General features: G+C 39.3%; 1 protein-coding gene across 2 annotated transcripts in view; it reads right to left on the bottom strand.

The window, feature by feature from the left end:
* The window catches only part of JMY (junction mediating and regulatory protein, p53 cofactor), a 73,799-nt gene that overhangs the window by 39,371 nt on the left and 20,346 nt on the right, over positions 1 to 14,082 (bottom strand). For both annotated transcript variants that reach the window (XM_047778174.1, XM_047778175.1), the window contains exon 2: positions 13,490 to 13,663. In XM_047778174.1, the coding sequence (XP_047634130.1) occupies positions 13,490 to 13,663 (174 nt within the window). The remainder of the gene's footprint in view (positions 1 to 13,489; positions 13,664 to 14,082) is intronic.

The raw sequence follows: 14,082 nt of genomic DNA, 5'->3' as shown, positions 1-14,082 counted from the left end.
TCCCTGTTCTCAAGTAGAAGCTATTAATTAAGAGAAATTAATAATAATGTTGAAGAATATTTGACAAAATCATTTGGTCCCCCTTCCTCCTCTATCTTCTTCATTCCTCCCTCTTCCATATACAAAGGGCATAAAATATGAAGACTGATTATTTCCGGGTGCAGAGATAAATTTATTTCCTCCTGCATGAAAAATATACTTTCAGATTAAGAATTATTGGTGCCACTAAAATACTTAATCACTGATATAAATAAAATAAGATTGACAACATAAAAAAATCAGCCTACCTACTACAGGACTCGAGAAAAAGTGAAAATGTTTTGTAAGAGTCAAAACCAAAAAAGGACAAAGGCAAGGTGAAAATCAAATAATGGAAAGAGACATACCAGGTGAATGTAAGAGAAAAGACAGTATTAATAACAAAATATAGTTATTACACATGTTTGTTAATATGGAAGGTGCAGCTCAGGAAGAATAGCAACAGACCCTTTGTCTACTCCATCCGGCTTTACCACATATTGAGAAAAAGACTTAAAAAAAATCAAACAAGAAGTTAATAACATCATATTAGGATGACAGGGAAAAAACATTAAAGAAAAATGTTAACCTACCCCTGGCACACTTTAAAAAGTGATCAAGTTAGTTATCATACGCCACTACAAAATTATGATGAAAGTAGAAATAATGTAATATTCTCTAAACAGTACAATAGAAATTAAAGTCTAAATAAAGACTCAATTGGACAAACATTAAAAACAAGACTAGGAGTTCCCATTGCGGCTCAGTGGTTAACTAATCCGACTAGGAACCATGTGGTTGCAGGTTCGATCCCTGTCCTTGCTTAGTGGGTTAAGGATTTGGCGTTGCCTTAAGCTGTGGTGTAGGTTGCAGACACGGCTCGGATCCCACATTTCTGTGGCTCTGGTGTAGGCTGGAGGCTACAGCTCCGATTAGACCCCTAGCCTGGGAACCTCCATATGCTGCGGGAGCGGCCCTAGAAATAGCAAAAAAAGACAAAATAAATAAATAAACAAACAAATAAATAAAAATTAAAAAAAAAAACAAGACTAACTAGGGTTAGTGAGGACACGGTGAAACAGGCACGTGTAATATACCACTGGTGGAACTATAAATTCATTAAATACTTTTCTGGAAAGTATTCTATCATACCATAATCTCTGAAGATATTTAACAATAAAGCTTTGTAAAACACACCCATAAAATACAGCCTAAGCAAAAATACTTAAGAGTTTGTAAAATATATTATTATTGATGTCATCTTTGGGTGGTGAATTACAGGTGAGTTTCTTCCTGTTTAAAATATGTACTTTCCAGGAGTTCCCATCATGGCGCAGTGGTTAACGAATCTGAATAGGAATCATGTGGCTGCGGGTTCGATCCCTGGCCTCACTCAGTGGGTTAAGGACCCAGTGTTGCCGTGAGCTGTGGTGTAGGTCGCAGATGCAGCTCGGATCCCTCACTGCTGTGGCTCTAGCAGAGGCCGGTGGTGGCTACAGCTCCGATTAGACTCCTAGCCTGGGAATCTCCATAGGCTGCTCAGGAGCAGCCCTAGAAAAGGCAAAAAAAAAAAAAAAGTACTTTCCAAATCTTCTGTATTGTATATACATTGCTTTTATAATCATGAAGAAAAAAAAATGCTTTTATCTGTTCTTGGGTTCACAAGCCATACCAACTAGACAAGCTGAAGACATACTATTCCAGAGGTTTCCTGTTTCTAGTCAAGCAAACAATGAACTCATGTTTTCATATATGAGGCCCAGAAAGAGGCATAATTATGAGACTTACCTCTTTTTCTCCAGTGTGTGTGTTTTAGGGTGGGGAGGGGAAGTGGCTGTATGATCAGAACCTAAATGCCTTCCTTAATAACTGGAAAAAAGAATTCTGAGAGCTCTCTTTTCTAGGACTATAAAAATAGTGTCAAGCAAAGACAATTAAGCTAGTGGCAGCAGCTTAGGTTCTTGATATCTAAATTCTCTACTCATTTGGACTAGAATGTTTAAAAAAGATTCTCAGAGGAGTTTCATGGTGGCCTAGCGATTAAGGACTGGGCATTTGTCACTGCAGTGGCTCAAGTTACTGCTGTGGCTCAGGTCTGATCCCTGGCCCAAGAACATTTACATGCCACAGTGTAGCCCGCCAAAAATTAAAATAAAATTAAATAAATTCTCAGGAGGTAATTACTATATCTCCAGTCTCATACCACAGCTGAGACTTAAACGATGCTACTGGATATGGCTAATAACTGGAAATCATTTCAGCTGTATAAGTGAATAAAGACACCACTGTACCAAGTACTTTAGAAAATGTAAATATGAGTAAGACACATATTCTCCTCCAAAGAACCTAACAATCTAATGCGGGGGCGGGGGGCAGTTGGAGTGGGGTAGGCAGAGATATCTATGATATAGAAATCTGTCTTGAAATTAAGACACTTACTTGGCCCTGCTCTCAACAGTGAGACCTCTGACAAGTCACATAATCGTTCATTCAAGATGCTAACACATTCCACTATCCGCTCAGAGCCAGTACTGTACTAGGCAATAAGCGATAGTAACATAATCAGTCTAGTGGAGGATCATCCAAATAAACTAGAAAAGAGCATGAAAAAGATGTCATGATGCTGTATGCCTGAAATACCAAAGGGAGCACCATCTGTGAGAGATGGGGTGTAGGGTCTGGCAGACTTTCTAAAGGGAATAATGGGTAGGTGAGTTCTTAATGAACAAAGAGAATTTTACCAGCTAACAATGATGGTGGAGAATGTCTGTATAAAAAGAATAAAGAAAATATTTTAAAACCTTTAAGAAAAATGAAAGGTTTGGGGGGAGAGAATACATCTAGCTGTTTTTATCAGGACAGACTGTGAGGTTCATAAATAGCTGAAGATTTTGAAGGAGAGGTAGGATTTTGATAGTTAAATAGAGAGTATATGGGAAAAGAGAACCATGCTAAAAAGCAGATTGTAGCTAAGAATTAACCTGAGCTACAGGTTAATTGGGAGTTCCCACTGTGGTTCAGCAGTAATGAATCCAACTAGTATCCACGAGGACAAAGGTTCCATCCCTGGCTTCACTCAGTGGGTTAAGGATCTGGGGTTGCCGTGAGCTGTGGTATAGGTCTCAGACATGGCTTGGATACCATGCTGCTGGGGCTGTGGCGTAGGCTGGCAACTGCAGCTCTGATTCGACCTCTAGCCTAGGAACTTGCATATGCCATAGACGCAGCCCTAAAAAAAACAGACCAAAAAAAAAAAAAAAAGAATTAACCTGAGTCTAGAGGCAAGTAAGTTCCATGCAAAGTAAAGGACAGAGAGCAGTCCATCCTAGCTGGAGTTTAGGTAAAACAGATGAAGGTAGTAGGAGATGAGACTAGAAACATTAGGTTATAGTCATTGTGAGGAGGCTAGAATTTGTGCTTCATATGACAGGGAACTGCAAACTACTGTGGGATTCTCAGCAGTAGTTAAGTGGCGTACTTAGACCTCAGTTTACATTTGAGCTTCTAAAAGACTTGTTTTTGGAGTTCCGCTATGGCACAGTTGGTTAAGAATCCAACTGCAGTGGCTCGGATGGCTGCAGAGGCACAGGTGTGATCCTGGCCTGGAGCAGTGCGTTTAGAGGATGTGGTGCCAGTGCTGTCACAACTGCAGCATAGATCTCAGACACCTGGATTTGATCCCCAGTTGGGGACCTTTCCATATGTGGCAAGCTTGGCCAATAAAAAAAAATAAATAAATAAAACAAAAAACAAAAACAACCTGTTTTCCATAACAAAACCATCAGCTCAAAGTTCAATCTTCGGCCTTGTGATGCTAGGGTCCAAGCTCTGAAAACATCACATTTAATTTTTGCCAATAGGAAGAGTTGGAGATTTTAGAACTGAAGGAAGAAGAGATTTGCTTCTTCCTGTGTCACTTGACTTTCCTGTTTGTCGATCCTGTGATCACCATCCCGGACTTGCTTCTTCATCCCACATTTGCAGTGCCTTCCCAAAGGAATTAAGAGAATCCAGTTTGCACTCTCTCAGCCTTTGCAGAACTGGCCTGTGTGCCCAAGACAAACCAGCACCAGTCCAAGAGTGCTCCAGCACCAGAGACCTAGTTCTCTCTCTACTGGGATCAGACACACCAGCACTAGAAGGGCACCATCCTCTTCTTTCTCAGAGGTCAGCTCCGCAAGACCTATTCTTTAATAATTACCACCTTGTCCCTTTGAGACTCCTAATCCGGGGGGTGGGGTGGGGGTGGCTGCTTCTGCAATCAACTCTGGTATCTTTAAGAGTCGCTTTTTTACCTATCTCATTAACAACTTTATACCTAGTTATTTGTATTAAATTCCTTCTGTTGAAACAACTGGTTTGATTTTCCAAGCAGAACTGAACAGATATAACCATGGAAAAGAGATGTAATAAACAGAACAAGAAATGCTCAAAATTTTAAAAATTTTGGCTGTGCCCACAGCATGAGGAAGTTACCACGTCAGGGATTGAATCCATGCCACATTAGTGACCCAAGCTGCTACAGTGACAATATGAGATCCTTAACCCACTGTGCCACAAGGGAATTCCTCAAAATTAAAAAAAACTCACTCAGATCTTGAGGATAGAAATCCTTTTCTTTTTCTAACCTTTTTAAACCTTTTTTTTTTCTGGCAGTCCCACGCCAGGGATCAGATGTGAGTTGCAGCTGCAACCTATGACACAGTTGTACGACACTGCATCATTACCCCCCTGTGCTGGGCCAAGGACGGAAACTCAGTCCTGGTGCTCCAGAGATACTGCCAATCCCACTGCACCACAGTGGGAACTCGAGAAATCCTTTTCACTTGCATAGCTCAATATTGTTCAGGAGTTAGAAACCTTGCATTACGACTTTTGAAAGAGAAAAAAATTAAAAATCTGGTGGTAATTATTTGGAGCTATCTTGTACTTTGTTACTGGATTATCTTTACCTTCACTGTACATGTATACTGAAATACACAGAGCACAACCATGCCATTCCTTTATTTTATCTTATTTTTTTGGCCACCCTGAGGCATATGGAGCTCCTAGGCCAGGGATCAGATCCGAGCCACGATTGCGACCCCATGCCACAGCTGCAGTAACACCAGATCCCTAGCCCCCTGTGCTGGGCTGGGGATCAAACCCAAGTCCAGTGCTCCAAAGATGCTGCCAATCTCGTTGCACCACAGTGGGAACTCCAGGCCATGCTTCTTAAATGGTGTTTTTTAACTGACTTCTGAAAGTCAGTAGCTAATGTTGCAGCTGTTTAAAACACACAATTTACTGTACCTAAGACATTAAGCTAGGATACTAAGTTCTTTTCCTAACTTGGCAAATTTGAAGATGTACAGCACTAGTCAGCTGAATCATGTGCTAAAAACAATGACACCTCTGTTTTCAGTTTCAGGGCTAGAAAGAAAACAGTGCCTGTTTTTAACATGGAAAAAAGTATGTGTCAGTTTAGGTAGCTAGGATAGTGAGACTAGTTTATAAGCACAAATTTCTTGGCATGGAATTACATTATGAAGTACCTAACTAGCCTGGACGCTGGGTTTTATATGAGAAGCTTAAGTGTTACTCTTGTCTACTGTTGAGATACCAAAAGTAAAAAATAAAGAACTCAATTCTTAGGTGAAACAAATACCAAGATAAATGTGTCAACATATTGATGTAGTAGTGACCATAATGTGAACTTTCCAGAATGACACAATTAGATCTGGCATCATCTATTCCATGCATTTTTACATATAAAGCAAATATTAAATGTAATATTCTCAGCACAGAGTGTGAAATGATGCAATTTTTAAGGTGAAAGACAAGTCCAAGAAAATGAAACAAATAGCTCAGATAAGAGGTAAGTACCACAACCTTGTAAATCAACTATACTTCAATAAAACTTAAAAAAGAGAGAGCGATGAAGTACCTTAATGTACGGTGCTGACACTATACATTTCAGTGTGCATGGTAGAATACACAGGGGTCCGGTGGTATAAAAATTGAACCCTAAACAAAAACAAGGGTTTGGAGTTCCCGTCGTGGCGCAGTGGTTAACGAAGCCGACTAGGAACCATGAGGTTGCGGGTTCGGTCCCTGCCCTTGCTCAGTGGGTTAACGATCCGGTGTTGCCGTGAGCTATGGTGTAGGTTGCAGACGCGGCTCGGATCCCGCGTTGCTGTGGCCCTGGCGTAGGCCGGTGGCTACAGCTCCGATTCAACCCCTAGCCTGGGAACTTCCATATGCCGCGGGAGCGGCCCAAAAAATGGCAGAAAAAAACAACAACAACAACAAAAAAGGGTTTGGCAAGTCACAGCATCTGCCCATTTGTCTGCTGGAATAGAGGTGGAGGTGGATGTCTTTTTCTGTTTCACATAAAGACACCTAGTAGGTCAATTCACTGACTGCCTCATTAAAACACTGGGTTTAGGAGTTCCCTTGTGGCTCAGCAGGTTAAGGATCTGGCATTTTCACAGCTGTGGTGTGGGTTCAATCCCTGGCCCAGGAGCTTTCCCATGCTAGAGGTGTAGTCAAAAAAAAACAACCCCCCCCCCAAAAAAAAACACTGGGTTTAAAAATCCAGAGGATCACCTAGTTTAACATCCCATTTTATGGATGAGAAAGCTGGGGCCCATAGAGAATGTAATATTAGACATGCAGTTCTCCAACTTCAGTGTTCATCATCATTACATGGAAGACTTGTTATAAAACAAAGATTGCTGAGCTCCCGCAATAGGTTTTAGTAAAAGAGATATGAGGTGAGGCCTAAGACCCTGTATTTCTAACAAGGTTCTTGGTGATACTGATGCTACTCATCTGGGGATCAAATTTTTAAGAACCAGTGTATCAGACTTGAGTCTGGGAGCTCTTAGAGCCTTCCCTTTAAAATCTGGAACAGGACAAGGATGCCCACTCTCATCACTTCTACTTAACATAGTATTGGAAGTCCTAGCCTCAGCAATCAGATAAGAAAGAAAGAAAAGTTGTTCAATTAGAAGAGAAGATGTAAACTTGTCCTATGCAGATGATATGACACTATATATGGAAAACCACAAAAACTACTAGAACTGATTACTTAGGAATAAGTCTGATCAAGGTGAAAGATTTATATGTTGAGAACTATAAAACACTGATAAAGGAAGCTGACGATGATTTAAAGAAATGGAAAGATATATCATGCTCTTGGACTGGATAAGTATTTAAAATGGCCATACCACCCAAAGTAATCTACAGATCTAATACGATCCCTATCAAATAACCCATTATATTTTTCACAGAACTAGAACAAATAACTCTAAAATTTATATGGAACCACAAAAGACTCAGCAATGCCAAAGAAATCCTGAGGAAAAAGAACAAGGTTGGAGGCATAACCCTTCCAGGCTTTAGACAATAAAAACCTGTATTAATCAGAACAGCAAGCTACTGGCACAAAAACAGACATATGTATCAACAGAACAGAACAGAGAATCTAGAAATAAACCCACACACCTATGGTCAATTAACCTTTGACAAAGGAGGCAAGAATATACAATGGAGAAAAGACAGTCAGTCTCTCAACAAGTGGTGTTGGGAAAGCTGCATGTAAATCAATGAAGTTAGAACACACTCTCACACCATATACAGAAATAAATTCATAATGGCTTTAGACTAAAATTAGACCTGGCACCATAAAAATCCTAAAAGAGAACACAGGCAAAACATCCTCTGACATAAATCTTACCAATGTTTTCTTAGGTCAGTCTCCCAAGGCAATAGAAATATAAGCAAAAACAAACAAATGGGACCTTAATCAAACTTACAAACTTTTGTACAGCAAAGAAAACCATAAACAAAATGAAAAGACAACCTACAGACTGGGAGAAAATATTTGCAAATGATGTGACTGACAAGGGATTAATTTCCAAAATATACAAACAGCTCATATAGCTTAACATCAAAAAATACAATCTAACAGATCAAAAAGTGGGCAGAAGACCTAAAAAGACCTTTCTCCAAAGACGACATACAGATGTCAGAGACATATGAAAAGATGCTCACCATAGCTAACCGTTAAGAGAAACACAAATTAAAATTACCAAGAGGTACTACCTCACATCAGTCAGAATGGCCATCATTAAAGTCTATAAATGACAAATGCTGGAGAGGGTGTGAAAAAAGGGAACCCTCCTACACTGTTGGTGGGATGTAAACTGGGGCAGCCACCATGGGAAACAGTATGGAGGTTCTTGAAAAACTAAAATAAAGCTGCTATATGATCCAACAATCCCACTCCTGCACATATATCCAGACAAAACTATAATTCAAAAAGATACATGCACCCCTATGTTCATAGCAACACTATTTAAAATAGCCAAGACAGGAGTTCCCGTCATGGTGCAGTGGAAACAAATCCAACTAGGAACCATAATGTTGCAGGTTTGATCCCTGGCCACGCTCAGTGAGTTAAAGATCTGGCATTGCCATAAGCTGTGGTGTAGGTGGCAGACATGGCTTGGATTCTGCATTGCTGTGGCTGTGGCACAGGCTGGCAGTTGTAGCTCCGACTGGACCCCTAGCCTGGGAATTTCCATATGCCTCGGGTGAGGCCCTAAAAGGTGAAAAAGCCAAAACAAAACAAAACATAAAATAGCCAAGACATGGAAGCAACCTAAATGTCCATCAACAGATGAACAGATAAAGATGTGGTATGTATATACAATGGAATATTATTACTCACTCATAAAAAAGACTGAAATAATGCTGTTTGCAGATGGATAGACCTAGAGATTCTCATAATAAGTGAAGCAATTCAGAAAAAGAAAGACAGGGAGTTCTCAATGTGTCTCAGCAGTTCCAAATCCGACTGTATCCATGAGGATGTGGGTTCAATCCCTGGTCTCACTCAGTGGGTTAAGGATACAGTGTTGCTGTGAGCTGTGGTGTAGGTCACAGACCTGGCTCAGATCTGGCATTGCTGTGGCTGTGGCCAGCAGCTATAGATCTGATGTGACCCCTAGCCTGGAAACTTCCATATGCTGCAGGTGCAGCCCTTAAAAAAAAAAAAAAAAAAAAAGGAAGAAGAAGAAGAAAGAGAAAGACAAACACCATATGATATCATCTATGTGTGGAATCTAAAATATGGCACAAAGGAACTTACCTACAAAACAGAAACAGACTCACAGACACAGAAAAAGACTTGTGTTTGCCAAGGAGGGGTGGGAGTGGGAGAATGGACTGGGAGTTTGGGGTTAGTAGGTGCAAACTATTACATTTAAAATGGATAAGCAATGAGATCCTACTGTATAGCATGAGGAACTACATCTGGTCTTGGGAAAGACCATGATGGAAAATAACATAAGAAAGGGAATATACATACGTGTGTGTGTGTGTGTGTGTGAAAGGGTTGCTTTGCTATACAGCAGAAATTGGCACAACACTGTAAATCAACCATACTTCAACTGAAAAAACTATTAATTTCTATTTATATAGTGAGGCTATATTAAATATAAAATATACAATAAATGTATTAAGTACCGTTTTCATAAAATAGTAAATATTAAAATAAATACATTATACATGTGAGGTACAAGGTTAACTTATTTCCTATCATACTTTAATATCTAAGTTAATGAAATCACTGGAAATTACATTCCTTTTATTTTTATTTTATTTTTTACAGAATAAAATACATATATTTAAACACAACTACATTCACACAGATTATTATATCATGGATCTTAAGAAACAGATTAAGTGACTCCCTCTGGAGAAGTGGAATGGAAAATATGCTGAGACAAATAGGAAATTTATTCTATGCTTTATCCCATAATTAATTAATTTTTTTTTTTGTCTTTTTGCCATTTCTTGGGCCGCTCCGCGGCATATGGAGGTTCCTAGGCTAGGGGTCGAATCGGAGCTGTAGCCACCGGCCTACGCCAGAGCCACAGCAACGAGGGATCCAAGCCGTGTCTGCAACCTACACCATAGCTCACGGCAACGCCGGATCGTTAACCCACTGAGCAAGGGCAGGGACCGAACCCGCAACCTCATGGTTCCTAGTCCGATTCGTTAACCACTTCGACACGACGGGAACGCCCCATAATTAAGTTCTTTTTAAAGAGCCTAAAGGTCAAACTCCATAGGATGATATAGTATTCTAACCCCTGACCATTAGTCACCTCATCTCTTACAAATCCTTAGACACAAGGCATACCCAACAATTCACACCTGTGGTGTAACTAAAATAGCAGGCTTTGCAGTCAAACAACATGTATTTCAATCTCAGCCATGCACATTTATTGGCCTCCGCTGAGGGTCTTGGGTTGGTGATTCAGTAATGTGTAAATAATTTATTGTGACTAAAAGCCCAAGTATTATGCCTGTTCAGTATACCTTCTTGTTTTTATATATCTAAAATATTCTCAGTTCCAATCTCCAATACAGACATATGTATTCATTTCCTACAGAATTCTTATTCATTCTTCAATAGTGAAGCTTAAAAATCCCTCTTTTTCCATATATCTTCAGGCAGTAATGGTCACCTTACTTCGTGTACCTCTACATAAGCTTATAACACTGCTTGTTCATTTTTCTTTTAAAAAGTAATGAGTTATAATTTAGATACAATAAAAAGTACCTACTTTTCAGTGTAAATTTTGACAAATTATACCCATGTTAACAGATTTAGAGCATATCAACCTCCCCAAAAGATTCTGCTTCTGAAAAGTCCATTTCCTTGGCCCCTTTCCAAGCCACAACAGTTTACAACAACCTAGAATTTCTGGAATTTCATGTAAATGGAGGCACAGTTTATACTGTGTCCAGCATCTGCTTACAAGAGACAAAATCGTTCAGCACAATTTTTTGTACGCTATTTAATTAGGGTTTAATTTACACATAATTGCATCTGTCACCTACCAAACATTCCTCATGCCCCTTTGCCATCCATTCCTTCACACAGCATATACTCTCCTATATGGCTTCTTTAACCCACCATGTCTTTGAGGTGTGTGTTATTTGGTTATTCTTGTGAAGAGATGTTTCCATTTCTCTTGTATAAATAATAGGAGTCAAACATGAGTTGGAAGGTATGTACAGCTGGACTTTGAAAAACATGGGTTTGAACTGCCTGAGTCCACCTAACTGCAGATTTTTCTTTTTTTTTTTTTGTTTTTTTTGTTTAACGTAATACCACAGTGCTACACAATCCACTGCTGGCTGAATTCATGAATACAGAACCATGGATTTGAAAAGCCACTTTTGGTACTTCAGCATCTGAGAATTTTGGTAGCTGTGGAGGGTTCTGGAACCATGCTCTCAGGCTGTTCAAAAGTCAACTTTGGGAGTTCCTGTCATGGCTCAGCAGTTAGTGAACCCAACTAGTATGCACGAGAACTCGGGTTCGATCCCTGGCCTTGCTCGTGGGTTAAGGATCCCTTGTTGCTGTGGCTGTGGTATAGGCCGGAAGCTGCAGCTCCAACTGCACCCCCAGCCTGGGAACCTCCATATGCCATGGGTGATGCCCTAAAAAAAAGACAAAAAGTCAACTCTATATGTTAACTTTTATAGAAACGGGCAGACAACTTTAAAATCCTGTTAGCAATGTATGAAAATTCCAGTTACTCTACATCTTTCCCTAGCCCTTGGGAGGGGCCAGAATTTTTCACCCTAATGAGTGTTTGATAGTACCTCATGGTGTAAGTGGATGAAAAGATACAAAAACAAGACCCGTATATGTGCTGTCTACTAGAGACCCACTTCTGTTCTAGGGACACATACAAACTGAAAGTGAACGGATGGATGAAGATACTCCACACAAATGGAAATCAAAAGAAAGCTGGAGCAGCAATACTCATATCAGACAAAATAGACTGTAAAACAAAGATAGTTACAAGAGACGAATGATCAAAGGATCAATACAAGAAGAAGATATAACTATAAATATATATGCACCCAACAAAGGATCACCTCAATACATAAGGTAACTGCTAAGAGCCATAAAAGAAATCAAAGAGGAAATAAAAAAAACACCTTGAGACAAGTGACAATGAAGACATAGCAATCCAAAACTTATGGGATGCAGCAAAAGCCGAAGTTCTAAGAGGCAATATAAGCCTACCTCAGGAAACAAGAAAAATCTCAAACAACCTAACCTTACACCTGAAGTAACTAGGGAAAGAAAAACATGCAAAAGTCAAAGTGAGTGGAAGGAAAGAATTTGTAAAGATCAGAGCAGAAATAAATGAAACAGAAATTAAAAAAAAAAATCAATGAAACTAAAAGCTGGTTCTTTGAGATTGGGATATGCACACTGAGTCATATGGAATAACTAGCCAAAAACGACCTGTTGTACAGCACAGAGAACTCTACCCAATATTCTGTGATGATCTAAGTGGGGAAAGAATCTGCAAGAGAATGGTTATGTATACATGAATAACTCAATCATTTTGCTGTACAGCAAAAACTGTCACATTTTAAATCAACTGTACTTCAATAAAACTTTAAAAAGTGAAAAAAAAGGTGTATCAATTATGGGAGTCTTTGTTGCTCTTTATCTTGATTCATTAGTAAAGGGGAAAAATGCACACAGACATGCTTTACCATCTCATAATCTTTAAAATATACTACTTACCTTTGCCCCAAGCATAAAGTTCTCAGAATAATTGGTAATTTCTCAGGTACACATTTCTCAATTAATGTTCTAACATAATCCATTATGCAAAAAACATTAATATCCTAATTTAGCAATATTTCCACATGAATTGAATATAGCAATGTTGATTTAAAATCACTATAAAACCAAACCCTTAAAACATTAGCCTAGAAAAGTTTATACATACTTCATACATGAAAATTAAATGTCATCCATTTTAAAATTCTACCATTAATTAGCCTTTTAACTTTCAGAAAAAGGTCTTCCCAAAACAAATATTCTTAAAACTCCTGCTAAAGAAGTCTAGGACTAGACAGTACCTAAAACAGTAAAAGGGAGATAGGAGTAGAGGATAAGAGAAAAAAAATACAGGAAAGGAGGAAGGATGGGGACTTCAAAAATATTTACAAACTTGTTTTCCAGGCTGTTCTTATCCTTGGATACTCAGCACAATCACCTTTTCAGATGCTTTAAAATGAAGTATTCAGGCTCTATGCAACCTAAAACTGCTTTAGAACAATAGGCCAGATTTCTACTTTTTTTTTTCAATGGCCACACTCACGGCATATGGAAGTTCCTAGGCCAAGGACTGAATCCTAGCCACAGCTGTGACCTACACTGCATCTGCAGCAATGCTGGATCCTTTAACCCACTGCACAGGGATGGAACTTGCAACTGTGACCTGAGCCGGTGCATTCTGATTCCTAACCCAGTACACCACAGCAGGAACTTCAGATTTCTACATTTTTAAAAATCTACTCTATTAATTAAAACGCACAGCCAGCCATATTGAGAACTATGGAACACACAGGTTACCACTGAGGCTTTTAAAAAAAATACCTTAATCTGCTGTCTTCGTAGCATGGCAAGTTCTCGCATGTCTCGGAATGGCTGTAGTAAATACTGATAGAGTTCGGTTGTGGCTTCTGCAAGGCTGCTGTAGGCTTCATCTTCCATCTGATACAAGTCCAGAAGCTCTACCATGCTCTCTGTATTCTTGTGCTTATCCAAGAGCTGTGGAACAACAAAGTTTCACTACAAAGAAATCCAATTGTCAGAGCCTTTAAATACTTGCCAACTCCCTATCGTCTCAGGACCTTGGAATACAGAAAAAGAGAATTAAGAGAGAAGCATTAATTGCTTTCATCATTCATCTCCACGCCTCAAGTGTCTTACTACAAGAGCACTGCTTGAAACATCCTTTTTTTCCTACTGTCACCATATCATTCCTGTTCCCTGAATTTTCTGGAACTCCATACTAACTTCCTAGCTTTAAACCTAAATTTCTTTCCCATTATCTGGGCGTTTTCTTCATATTTACAAAAAATTTTTTTCATTGCTTATCTACAAAGTAGGTTTTTGCCAATATTGTTTTACTAATTTCCCCAAACCTTCTTGCCCCTCCTTTTCTCCTCCAAATTTGGAACATTCCC

Source organism: Phacochoerus africanus, chromosome 4, assembly GCF_016906955.1.
Source record: "Phacochoerus africanus isolate WHEZ1 chromosome 4, ROS_Pafr_v1, whole genome shotgun sequence".
Lineage (NCBI taxonomy): Eukaryota > Metazoa > Chordata > Mammalia > Artiodactyla > Suidae > Phacochoerus > Phacochoerus africanus.
The sequence above is the reverse complement of the archived record's forward strand: the minus strand, read 5'-3'. Positions and strand labels throughout refer to the sequence as shown.